Source organism: Thalassophryne amazonica, chromosome 16, assembly GCF_902500255.1.
Source record: "Thalassophryne amazonica chromosome 16, fThaAma1.1, whole genome shotgun sequence".
In the NCBI taxonomy this organism is placed as follows: domain Eukaryota; kingdom Metazoa; phylum Chordata; class Actinopteri; order Batrachoidiformes; family Batrachoididae; genus Thalassophryne; species Thalassophryne amazonica.
The window spans coordinates 26,426,987-26,441,383 of record NC_047118.1 but is presented as its reverse complement, the minus strand read 5'-3'; the positions used below and the strand labels follow the sequence as shown (position 1 = coordinate 26,441,383).

Below are 14,397 nucleotides of genomic sequence, written 5' to 3'. Positions count from 1 at the left end.
TTTTTACTAATAGCCCAATTTCATAGCCTTAAGAGTGTGCATATCATGAATGCTTGGTCTTGTTGGATTTGTGAGAATCTACTGAATCTACTGGTACCTTGTTTCCCATGTAACAATAAGAAATATACTCAAAACCTGAATTAATCTTTTTAGTCACATAGCACTACTATTATTCTGAACACTACTGTATGGTTTTTTTTTTTCTTGTTATGTTCAGATTGACGTGCTGCAAGACTGAGAATGTAGAATTTCAGTGTCGTGCTCAAGGACATGTCCAAACATTAAAACCAACAAACCTTTCATTAAATGGACAGCTCTGTCTGGCCTCTGACGACTGTCACTGCAGACACTTTCTCTTCTTCCAGAGCTGCTGAAGATCTCAGGAAGCACATGATGATTTTCTCCACAGCTAGTCTGACGGTGCAACTAAATCCAGACCTTATTTACGACTCTTGCTCATTTTAGAGATTGTTTGGTGGATTACCTTCATGTTTAGAGTGAGACCAGGATCACCGCTGTGATGGACAGTCAGGTCCAAAAGTATTTGGACACCGATATTATTACTTATTTGCTTCTGTACTCCACCACACCGGAGTTGATTTCAAAGAGTCACTGTGTGCTGGTAGGGTCAAATATCAGAGTTAATTCAAGAGCTTTAATGAATGTATTGTATTTGCAGCTATCTTTAATGAATGTATTGTATTTGCAGCCATTTGTGTTCACATTCCCTCAATTTTCAGAGCCCATAAGTTAAAAAAAACCTTGGGCAATATTCTCAATCTCCAAGTTGCTACAGGTGTGCTGCTCAGCACCTTACACGGCACCACGCTGATATCGGTCCATTTTCTGATATTTCTATGGAGGAACAAACAGAAAATAGAAAAGAAAATCAGTAAGTTACAAAGTGGATTCATATCTGGAAAAGGTCCTTGCAATGGGATTTTCAACATGAGAATGATTTGTGAATGTTTTTGTGACATGAATTGGCATGTTCATGCCTGCTTAGGGGTGGTGATGGTCTAATGGTTAAGGTGTTGGGCTTGAGTCCAGAAGATCATGGGTTCAAATCCCCGCCTGACCGGAAAATCACTAAGGTCCCTTGGGCAAGGCCTTTAATCGAGTGTGTAGTGAGCGCATTGTATAGCAGCACTCTGACATCGGGGTGAATGTGAGACATAATTGTCTGATGCAGATGGAAAAGTGCTATATAAATGCAGTCCATTTACCATTTGTTAATCAAATGTTAGCCAGTATGCCCTGCTTCCACTGCGCATGCGTCATTTGGGACCACAGCAGCAATGACCACATCAGCTCCTCTGAGACGGACTGTTTTCATCCAAAGCGATCAAATGGATTAATGTGATTATTAACCGTCAGATGACAAAGTAAAACCTCTTAAATCATTCTAAAGTCAGTTTTAAGCAGAAACGAGGTGATAATCGGTGCCCCTTTAAAATGACAGAGGCGCAGCAGGAGCAGCTGTTGCGGTGCTCTCATCACTTCATCTTTTTAGTTATGAATTAATGTTGAATTTATGTGGAAATGATTGTTGTCCTAAAGCTTCAGATATCTGTTGCTGAGACGGATGATGACTGGAGGCAGTTTGAAGCAGAAACGAGGTGACAATCGGTGAAACACTGGTGATACTCAGAAATGACGCATGTGCAGTGAAGGTGGGGGAACCAATTTTTAGTGGGGAGCATTCGGTCTGTGACACTGGTTCTTGCACCAGCTGTACTGCTGTCAATTAAGTAAAAAAATAATAATACTAATTGATGCGGGCCGATTTCGTCATGCAGGACGGTAATGATTTATTAGGATTATTATTATTATTATTTGTGGGGCTGAATACAATGTTACGGTTTCTCTTTTTAAGACGCCACTATGCTTTTATTTTGAAGGCTTGGAGTGGCAGTAGGTTTTGGTGTCTGACTTGACAGCGGTGAATCCTGGCGCTGTGCTCGTCCAGCGGCAGCTGTTTTATTTTTGCTCTGAGACAAAAAAAAACAAACATATTTTTATACAACTTGCTGATCTCTGCAATGTCGGATTTCGAGGAATTTGAGAAACAGTTGAACGAGAATCGACAAGGTAACGCTTTATTGCTTCTGTCGCGCAGTGTGGTCAGCAAGCTAGCAACGCATAGTACGTCAGAACGTAATGACGTCATCAAGTTATTTATGAATGAATGAACAACCTGACCGCATGACGTTTTTTTCTTTTAACGCTGAGCTTTAATCTGATATGTTGACTCGCAACCTAAACGAACAGGCCACAACCTTAAAACTAAAACCTTTTAAACAAACAAATGGACATTCAGGAAGAAAGACAACAATATCAGCGAGGTTGATACGGTACAGTATTCAGCCACTGTGTGTGACATCCAGTAAGAAACCGCCGAGATTATGGCGAGATAAAGTAGTGACGATACTGACGGTGATGGCAAAGACCACAGATAGTGATGATATGACCACAGGTGACTCTAATGATGATTATAATGATAATGACCACAGGTGGCTGTAATGATGATGATGATAATGACCACAGGTGACTAATGATAGTGATGGTGATAATGATGATGACCACACGTGATTGTAATGATGGTGATAATGACTACAGGTGACTAATGATGGTGATAATGAGCACAGGTGACCAATGATGGTGATGGTGATAATGAGCACAGGTGACCAGTGATGGTGATGACCACACGTGACTGTAATGATGATGATGATAATGACCACAGGTGACTGTAATGATGATGATAATGACTGCAGGCAATTGTAATGATGATGATGGTGATAATGGCCACAGGTGACTGTAATGATGATGATTATGATAATGAGGGCAGGTGACTGTAATGATGATGATGATGATAATGACTGCAGGTGACTGTAATGGTGATGATGGTGATAATGACCATTTGTGACTGATGATGATGATAATGACCACAGGTGACTAATGATGATGATGATAATGACTGCAGGTGACTGTAATGATGATGATGGTGATAATGACTGCAGGTGACTGTAATGATGATGATGGTGATAATGACCACAGGTGACTAATGATGATGATGGTGATAATGACCATAGGTGGCTGTAATGATGGTGACGATAATGACCACAAATGGTGGTAATGATAATGGTGATGATAATGAACACTGGTGATGGTGATAATGAACACAGGAGGCTGTAATGATGATGATGATGATGATGACCACAGGTAATGGTAATGATGATGATGGTGATAATGACCACAGGTGGCTGTAATGATGATGGTGATGACAATGACTGTAGGTGATGGTGATAATGACCACATGTGGCTGTAATGATGATAATGACCACAGGTGGTGGTAATGATGATGATGATCATGACCACAGGTAACTGTAATGTTGGTGATAATGACCACAGATGATCATAATGATGATAATGGTGTTAACGATCACAGGTGGCTGTAATGATGATGATGACAATGAACACATGTGGCTGAAATGATGATGGTAATGACAATGACCGTAGGTGATGATGATAATGACCACACATGACTGTAATGATGATGGTGATAATGACCACAGGTGACCCAATGATGGTGATGGTGATAATGATGATAATGACCACACGTGACTGTAATGATGATGGTGATAATGACCACAGGTGACTAATGATGATGGTGATAATGACCACAGATGACTAATGATGGTGATGGTGATAATGATGATAATGACCACACGTGACTGTAATGATGATGGTGATAATGACTGCAGGTGACTAATGATGATGGTGATAATGACCACAGATGACTAATGATGGTGATGGTGATAATGATGATAATGACCACACGTGACTGTAATGGTGATGGTGATAATGACCACAGATGACTAATGATGGTGATGGTGATAATGATGATAATGACCACACGTGACTGTAATGATGATGGTGATAATGACTGCAGGTGACTGTGATGATGATGGTGATAATGACAACATGTGACTAATGATGATGATGGTGATAATGACCATAGGTGGCTGTAATGATGGTGACGATAATGACCACAGGTGGTGGTAATGATAATGATGATAATAATGAACACTGGTGATGGTGAGAATGAACACAGGTGACTGTAATGATGATGATGGTGATAATGAACACAGGTGGCTGTAATGATGATGGTGATGACAATGACCGATGGTGATAATGAACACAGGTGGCTGTAATGTTGAGAATGACCACAGGTCGTGGTAATGATGATGACGGTGATCATGACCACAGGTAACTGTAATGATGATGATGGTGATAATGATCACAGGTGGCTGTAATGATGATGGTAATGACAATGACTAGCAGCGGCTACATTCAGGCCCGCAGTATCGGTGGAGGCGGTTCATCCAGGCCCGCGGCAGAGGCGGTTCATCTAGGCCCACGGCATCGGCGGAGGTGGTTTATCCAGGCCCATGGCATCAGTGGAGGCGGTTCATCCAGGCCCGCGGCATCGGTGGGGGCGATACATCCAGGCCCGCGGCGTCGGCTACATCCGAGGCTAACGGCGACTACATCCGCAGCTAGCAGCGGCTACATCTGGGGCTGGCGGCGGCGACATCCGAGGCTGGAGGCAGTTACATCTGAGGCTGCCTACGGCTACATCCGTGGTTAGCGGCAGCTACGACCGAGGCTGGGGGCGGCTGTGAGCGAGGTTAGCAACGGGGAGGGTTGGTGTGTAGCGACCGGACCTGTTGTGGTGGAGGCTACTGGTGAGAATTGTTTTTGTAATTAATAGTGGCTATACTAAGCCACGATAGTCAACATGGCACCACCCAAGAAAACAGATAAACTCGAGGAAAATATAGAGGAGATAAAGACCTCAATAAACCAGATATCGAAAGACATGTCTAATTTAGACAAGCTGACGGTGGAGATTAAAGAACTCCAAAATCTGGTTAAAGAGAAGGACAAGATCATTAAGAAACTTGAACAACGTGTAGATGAACATGAACAATTCACTAGAAAAGATGATGTTATAATATCTGGACTAGAAACAAAACATCGGACATATGCAAGGGTGGTGGATTCTGGTGGAGCCAGTGGGGAAGATGCACCACCTGAAGAACGACAGTCATTGGAGCAACAAGTTACAAACTTTTTATATCAAAAAGGTGTTGTCATCCATCAAGACACGATATCAGACTGTTATACTATTCCAACTAAAGACAGAAAAAATAAACTATCTAACATTGTTATACGATTTACAAGCAGAAAATATAAAAATGAGTTATTAAGACAGGCAAAGAATTTGAAAGGAACGAGTGTCTATATAAATGAGCATCTAACGAAAAAAAATGCAGATATTGCTAGGGAAGCAAGACTACTAAGAAAACAGAAACATATTGTTGCTACATGGTCTGGAATTGTAGGGTGTGGATTAGAGTGAAAGAAGGAACAAATGGTATACAAATCAAAAACATGGAGGACCTTACAAAATACAGACCTGAATAGACAATCAAATATGACGTCTTTTGGTAATTGGACCAACTAAAAATCAGATCAAACATGGAAACAGATGATAAAATATATGACATAGACACGAATATTGATGAAAGTATATTTGACTTAAAAACGATTGGTTGTGAGTATTATACGGTAGAACAGTTGAATAGTGAAAAAATTGCAGAAGATACCCTGTCACTCATACATATAAACAGCCGAAGCTTGTATTGTAAAATGTCACAAATAAAAGATTATTTAAATCAGTTTAAAAATAGATTTAGTATTGTTGCAATTACTGAATCTTGGCTTAAAGATGATCTCATGACTGATGTTCAAATGGAGGGATATGAGCTGTATTTTGTAAACAGAAGAGATAAAAAAGGCGGTGGTATTGCTCTGTACATAAAACAGATCTGATGTGTACAATTGTAGAAGAAATGACAATTATGGATGATGTCATAGAAATTGTAACAGTGGAACTTGTACATGAAACATCTAAGAATATTCTAATCAGTTGTGTATACAGAGCACCAGACACTTGTGTTGTGAAAGTTACAGATAAAATAATAGAATTATTCCATCAAATTAAAAACAAAACGCTTTTTATGTGTGGAGACTTTAACATTAACATAGAAAGCTCCAGTGGCCAAAGAATAAGTGATTTTGTGAATTCAATGTATAGTTTGGGGTTATTCCCCTTGATAACAAAACCAACCAGAATTACATCGCAAAGCTATGGTGCTATGGTAATCGACAATATATTTACAAATAGAACAGATGAAATTATCAAGAATGGGATCTTGATGACAGATGTTAGCGATCATTTACCAATGTTTTCAATATTTAAATAGAAAAATAGGTACAAGAAAAAAACGGTTATAAACTTTAAAAGAGATAAGTCAGTAAAAGCCTTAGAGGCATTAAAATATGACCTTAAAAATCAAAATTGGGAAGAAGTTTATGTCAGTGATGTTAATGTAGCATATAACTCATTTATGAAAATATTGATGAAATAATATAATAAAAACTGTAAATTAATAGAAATTAGTAAGAAAAGAGTAAATAAACCATGGCTGACAAAGGGAATAAAAAATGCTTGTGCAAAGAAAAACTATTTATACAGGTGCTTTTTAAAAATGCAAACAAAGGAAACAGAACACAGATACAAAAAATATAAAAATAAACTATTAACAATAATTAGGAAACAACAAAAAAAAGAGATTATTATAGTGAACAATTAAATAAGAGTAAAGATAATATGAGTGTTGTGTGAGCTGCTGAAGAGGAGGTACTGCTGGCCCACCACCAGAGGGCGCCCTGCCTGAAGTGCGGGCTTCAGGCACGAGAGGGCGCTGCCACCTCACAGGAACAGCCGGGAGTGACAACTGTCATCCATCACCATCTCATCAACCACTCCTTAAAGGCCGGACGACATCTCCACCCCGCTGCCGAGATATCACCTACCATTGGAGGTAATTCCTCAGCCATAATCTGTGCCGTATCGCACGTATTTGTTGTCTGATCCTCTACAGGAGTTCCTGGTAGCTTGTGTCAGTGGGAGGCTGAGCTGGTCGTGGACGACAGGGTGATAAGCCGCACCCTTCCCGATCCGTGCAGACAAGTGATTGTATCAGATCTGTAGAGACTCTGTGTTCGTAATTGCGGAGGTGGAGGTGTAATTCCCACCTGTATTGCTGGCTGTTACTGGGTGTGCACACACCCACACCTAACTGTTTCTGCTTCCTGCCAGCAGTACCAGATCCGACAGCCGGAGATGGTGGCCACCTGGGGACTCGGGACTTGGCGGCTCCAGTATCTTCTGGGTTCGGTGGCAGTGGAAATCGTATGGGATCCGGTTCTTCTCTGGACAGACGTCTTCTATCCTCGGGCCTGCCCACCCGTCACCTCTGTGGATTGACTACATATAAATTCCGTAATCGTCTGTATTTCGTTGTGCACATTCACAACAGTAAAGTGTTGTATTTTGGCTCATTCATTGTCCATTCATTTACGCCCCCTGTTGTGGGTCCGTGTCACTACACTTTCACAACGAGGGCAACATGGGGAATTATAAAAAGTGTGATTGAAAGTGATGGAGCGAAAGCAACTTTTCCAAATTACTTTGTCAAGGAAAATAAAGAGATATATGACATAAAAGAAGTTGCGAATGGGTTTAATGATTATTTTTCAAATGTAGGATCAAGTCTGGTGGGAAATAAACCAATAGTAGAAGATAAATTACATACACTAGTAAATACGGTCAATAGTATTTTCCTGGACAATGTGGAAAAAGATGAAATAAGAAATATTGTAAAAAAAAAAACTGTGTAAGCAAAAGATCAACTGACCATGAAGATTTAGACATGACTGTAAAAAGTATAATAGAAACTGTTGAGATGAACTCAAAGATCTAAAACTTTTTCCACATACACAATATCACCATTTCCCTCAAATATTGTTCACAAACCAGTCTAAATCTGTGATAGTGAGCACTTCTCCTTTGCTGAGATAATCCATCCCACCTCACAGGTGTGCCATACCAAGATGCTGATTAGACACCATGATTAGTGCACAGGTGTGCCTTAGACTGTCCACAATAAAAGGCCACTCTGAAAGGTGCAGTTTTGTTTTATTGGGGGGGATACCAGTCAGTATCTGGTGTGACCACCATTTGCCTCATGCAGTGCAACACATCTCCTTCACATAGAGTTGATCTGGTTGTCAGTTGTGGCCTGTGGAATGTTGGTCCACTCCTCTTCAATGGCTGTGCAAAGTTGCTGGATATTGGCAGGAACTGGTACACGCTGTCGTATACGCCGGTCCAGAGCATCCCAAACATGCTCAATGGGTGACATGTCCGGTGAGTATGCCGGCTATGCAAGAACTGGGACATTTTCAGCTTCCAAGAATTGTGTACAGATCCTTGCAACATGGGGCTGTGCATTATCCTGCTGCAACATGAGGTGATGTTCTTGGGTGGCACAACAATGGGCCTCAGGATCTCGTCACGGTATCTCTGTGCATTCAAAATGCCATCAATGAAATGCACCTGTGTTCTTCATCCACAACAGATGCCTGCCCATACCATAACCCCACCGCCACCATGGGCCACTCGATCCACAACATTGACATCAGAAAACCGCTCACCCACATGATGCCACACACGCTGTCTGCCATCTGCCCTGAACAGTGTGAACCGGAATTCATCCGTGAAGAGAACACCTCTCCAACGTGCCAAACGCCAGTGAATGTGAGCATTTGCCCACTCAAGTCGGTTACGACGACGAACTGGAGTCAGGTCGAGACCCCGATGAGGACGACGAGCATGCAGATGAGCTTCCCTGAGACGGTTTCTGACAGTTTGTGCAGAAATTATTTGGTTATGCAAACCGATTGTTTCAGCAGCTGTCCGAGTGGCTGGTCTCAGACGATCTTGGAGGTGAACATGCTGGATGTGGAGGTCCTGGGCTGGTGTGGTTACACGTGGTCTGCGGTTGTGAGGCTGGTTGGATGTACTGCCAAATTCTCTGAAACGCCTTTGGGGATGGCTTATGGTAGAGAAATGAACATTCAATACACGAGCAACAGCTCTGGTTGACATTCCTGCTGTCAGCATGCCAATTGCACGCTCCCTCAAATCTTGCGACATCTGTGGCATTGTGCTGTGTGATAAAACTGCACCTTTCAGAGTGGCCTTTTATTGTGGGCAGTGTAAGGCACACCTGTGCACTAACCATGGTGTCTAATCAGCATCTTGATATGGCACACCTGTGAGGTGGGATGGATTATCTCAGCAAAGGAGAAGTGCTCACTATCACAGATTTAGACTGGTTTGTGAACAATATTTGAGGGAAATGGTGATATTGTGTATGTGGAAAAAGTTTTAGATCTTTGAGTTCATCTCATACAAAATGGGAGCAAAACCAAAAGTGTTGCATTTATATTTTTGTTGAGTGTACTTATATTTGTAATCTGTCTCTATCAACAGGGATTTTTCCAGATGAAATGAAAATTGCCAAGGTAGTCCTATTATATAAAAATGGAGACAAACATAATTTTTCTAATTACCGGCCAGTATCATTCCACAGTTTTCTAAAATTATGGAAAAAGTTTGTGACAAGATTGGATAAATTCATTGAGAAACATCATATTTTAAATAATGCTCAGTATGGATTTAGAACAAAACATTTGACAGCTATGGTAATTATGGAATTAATAGAGAAAATAACAACAATAGAAAATAAGGATTATTTTGTAAGTATTTTTATCGACCTGAAAAAGGCTTTTGATGTTATAGACCACTCAAGATTGCTTCACAAGTTACAACAATATGGAATAAGAGGTATTGCACATCAGTGGGTAAAAAGCTACTTAGAAAATAGAAAACAGTTTGTTCAGATAAATAATACCAAATCAGAATTGTGTAACATTATTTATGGAGTACCACAAGGATCGGTACTTGGACCCAAACTGTTTATTTTGTATATCAATGATTTTGTGAATGTATCCAATATGCTTGGCAGCATTTTATTTGCTGATGATACAACGCTGTTTTACTCTGGATCAGATATACAGGAAGTAGCACAAGTGATAAATACAGAGTTGGAAAAAGTTAAACATTGGTTTGATATAAACAGATTGTCACTAAATATTAATAAGACAAATTTCATATTGTTTAATGACAGAGCGAAAAAAAAAATAATGTGTCATTACAAATAGATGGAATGGATATACAAAGGGTAAAAGAAATGAAATTTTTAGGAGTCATGATTGATGAAGATTTTACATGGAAGTCACACATAAATTACATAAAAGGAAAAATAGCGAAAGCCATTGCTGTTTTGCATAAAGTAAAATATTGATTAAATAGTTATGGTTTATTAACATTGTACAATTCATTGATTGTCCCATATTTAACTTATTGTGTAGAAATTTGGGGATCAACATATACAACTTATATACAACCTTTATTTATTCTGCAGAAAAGAGCTTTAAAAGTGATTAGCAACAGTGGTTTTAGAGATCCATCTAATCCATTGTTCATTAAGTATAGGGTACTTAAATTTCATGATTTAGTCAATTTGAAAATATTACAATGTACCAAGCTAATAATACTTTACCTACAAACATTCAAAATATGTTTGAAAAAAGAGTAAGTAGTTATAAACTGAAAGGAATAGAAGTCTTTAAAAAAACAAGATTTAGAACCAAAGTAAAGGAACGGAGTATTGCAGTAAATGGTGTAAAATTATGGAACAATCTCAACAAAGAAATTAAAGAATTAAGGTCGCTTAAATTATTTAAAAAACGTATTAAGCTAGATGTATTAAGTAAGTATGAAACTATGAAATAAGTCAGTGGGCTGTAAGAAAGTCAAAAAGTAATCTGTTAATAATGTTTAAAATGTCTTAAGTTTAAAATGTAACCTGTCAGAGATGTAATCTATTAAATAATGGTCATAATTATGAAATAAGTCAGTGGTATGTGACAAGTTAAAGAAATGCAATCTGTTGAATAATGTCGAATAATGACGCTGGATATTGAAAGATTGTATTGTAAAAAGGGGCAGAAAACATAAGACTTGTTCTTCTCTCTGCTCCTTTTCATTCTGGTGTTTTGTGATGCTTTATTTCTGCTTTTCTGTTTTTTCTTTTAAATTAATGAAATAAATATTAAAGAAAGAAAGAAAGAAAGGTGATGATGATAATGACAACAGGTGGCTGTGATGCTGATGATGATGATGATAATGACCACAGGGGGTAGTAATGATGATGTTAATGATCACACGTGAAGGTAATGATGATGATGACAATGACCGCAGGTGATGATGATGATGATGATCACAGGTGACTGTAATGATGATAATGACCACAGGTGAGTGCAGTGATGACATTAATGATGATAATGATCTCAGGTGACATAATGATGATGATGATAATGACCACATGTGGCTGTAATGATGATGGTGATTATAATGACCATATGGTATGATGATGATAATGATGACCACAGGTGACTGTAGTGATGATGATGATGATCACAGGTGACAGTAATGATGATGATGATAATGATCATATGTGATGATGATGATGATCACAGGTGACATGATGATAATAATGCTCACAGGTGAGGGTGGTGATGATGATAATGATCACAGGTGACAGTAATGATGATAATGACCACAGGTGATGTTAATGACGATGATGATGATCATGATCATGACCACAGGTGACAGTAATGATGATGACAATGATCACAGGTGACTGTAACAATGATGATGATGATAATGATCACTGTTGACTGTAATGATGATGATAATGATCACAGGTGACTGTAACGATGATGATGATAATAATGATCACAGGTGACAGTAATGACAATGATGATGACAATGATCACAGCTGACAGTAATGACGATGATGATGACAATGATCACAGGTGACAGTAATGATGACGTTGATGATAATGATCACAGCTGACAGTAATGACGATGATGATAATGATCACAGGTGACTGTAACGATGATGATGATAATGATCACAGGTGACAGTAATGATGATGATGATGACAATGATCACAGCTGACGGGAATGATGATGATGACAATGATCACAGGTGACAGTAATGATGACGTTGATGATGATAATGATCACAGCTGACATTAATGACGATGATGCTAATGATCACAGCTGACAGTAATGACGATGATGATAATGATCACAGGTGACTAACGATGATGATGATAATAATGATCACAGCTGACAGTAATGATGATGATGATGACAATGATCACATGTGACAGTAATGATGATAATGATGATGATAATGATCACAGGTGACAGTAATGATGACGTTGATGACTGTTGGTAGGGCTGATGATGGTGATGACAGCATTAATGATCACCGGTAAGATAAGATAAGAAGATAAGATGCCTTTTATTGTCATTGAATAAAATTCAACAAAATTTAAATTGCAGCTTCACTTTGTCTAGCATAAAACCTCATACAACAGTTTAAGACAAAGGACAAATGATGACAACTAACAGTGTAGAACCCTTTGCAGATTTTAAACATGAGCCTCCTTCAGAAGTAATGATTTATGAAAGTTTAACTTTTTTTAGCAACACGTTTATTAGACCCCCACCCAGCCTGCTCCATATCTCAAAATATAAAGTAGAAAGTATAAAAATAGAAGCCAAATATTTTGCCTCTGAGTTGTTTCCTACTCCAGCATCACATGAAGTAAATCTTAGAAGGCCAGTCAGAAATATTTTCTAAAATCTCTTTATTTGATACAGAATGACCTAAAGTACTGGATTCAATCTAAATATCATTTATAAATCTGCATAATTTTATTTCTTTTATTAATTTTTTCACAGTTTCAGCGGTTTGGTCTATTGGGAACTTTTGTAAAGATCAATAAATATACTGCTGACAATCTGTGTATTTGATCAATCATTTACACATTTTAGAAATGGACAGAAAAGCATAAAATATATATCAGAATGCATATCCATGCAGTAGTATTTTTGATTACACTGTAAAAACAAAATGTCCACAGTGTAACATTGTCCTGCTATTTTATTTTATTTTTCCAAAATCAGAGCGTGAGCGAGAAAGACACAGGAAGCGGAGTCACAGCGGATCCCAGAGCCGAGGCGAAAAACATCGCAGCTGGAGCAAAGACAGGGGGAGCCACAGCCGAGAGAAACGAAGTCACAGCAGGGAGAGGAAGAGCCGGGACCGCAGGAGCTCCTCCCGGGACCACAAGAAGCACAGGTCAGTGGTTCCTGCAGAGCTCCCACTCAGACAGCGGCACCAGGAAGCAGCAATAACGGTGCAATATAACATTCACAGCTTCATTGCTGCAGCGCATTCGCACATCTGCCTTTTACTCTGTTACTGTTCGGGGTGTCAGGGATCACAGAAGCCAGGGTTCAGATCGGATGCGGATCAGATCATTTTTTTTAAGATCAAAAAACAGGCGGTTCTGAATGGTTCTGAATGAAAACAAGGTGTCCAATGTTTTACAGAACATTTTAAAATAAAATACTTCATTGTTGTGTTAATTTGTTATATGACAGTATCATTGAATAAAAAAATAACCCTTGTCAAAATCATGAAAAGTATAAAGAAAAAAAAGAAAAAGAGCAAAACTGATCTGAGTTTATAACTTGATCTATATTGGCTGGTGACAAGGTAACAATAATAATTTTATTTATAAGTCTTTCTGGATAAATACATTCATCTGACCCACAAGCAGAAGCGTGGACACAGTTGGGACTACTCGTTATTTTTCCAGAGCTGTGGACTTTCAGCCACCTCGGCTCTGCACACACTTCAAGTGTGACGCTCAGTTCAGTGGGCTCCCAACTGCACAGCAAACAGACAAGTGAACAGAGATTTTTTTTTCTTCTTTGTGGAGGTTTGGGGGCTGAGCCTGTTGTCTTTAGTGGAGCACAAGGCCAAGGGCCCCATCACACTACAGCACAAATGCCGTACAAATCAGCCAAATGGAAAAAACAGCCAGAATTCGAGCCACATTCATACAGGACAGACATTCGTACAGCTGTGTACGAATACCCAGAATGTGTTTTGAATCCACCTCAAATGATTTGCGCACATTCGGAGTGCAGCAACTCCCGAATCCAGATAGACTACCCAGAGTCAGGTCACATGCATATGCCTGCTCTCTCTCTGACCCACTAGAGAATCAGTTGTTTGGCGTGGGCGCACGTGCAAGAAAGGATCAGCTGGTTATGAGCACATACATGCAGCTGAGTGCTGTGTTCCAGCCTCATGTATGTGTGGCGGTTCGGTCAGCTGTACTGAACACACACACAGCGTGCTGTGTGGCAGCTACACGCATGCGCAGCACTTCAATCAGCTGTTATCCTGGCTCGACTGAAAGGCACAG

At 39.5% G+C, this 14,397-nt stretch overlaps 1 protein-coding gene across 2 annotated transcripts in view; it reads left to right on the top strand.

Moving 5' to 3' along the window:
- The first annotated feature begins 1,924 nt into the window (after positions 1–1,924).
- LOC117527520 (splicing factor U2AF 65 kDa subunit-like) overlaps positions 1,925–14,397 on the top strand; it is a 36,157-nt gene continuing 23,684 nt past the window's right edge. For both annotated transcript variants that reach the window (XM_034189910.1, XM_034189909.1), the window contains exons 1-2: positions 1,925–2,091; positions 13,085–13,259. In XM_034189910.1, coding sequence (XP_034045801.1) covers positions 2,043–2,091; positions 13,085–13,259 — 224 coding nt within the window. In that variant the 5' untranslated portion in view covers positions 1,925–2,042. The remainder of the gene's footprint in view (positions 2,092–13,084; positions 13,260–14,397) is intronic.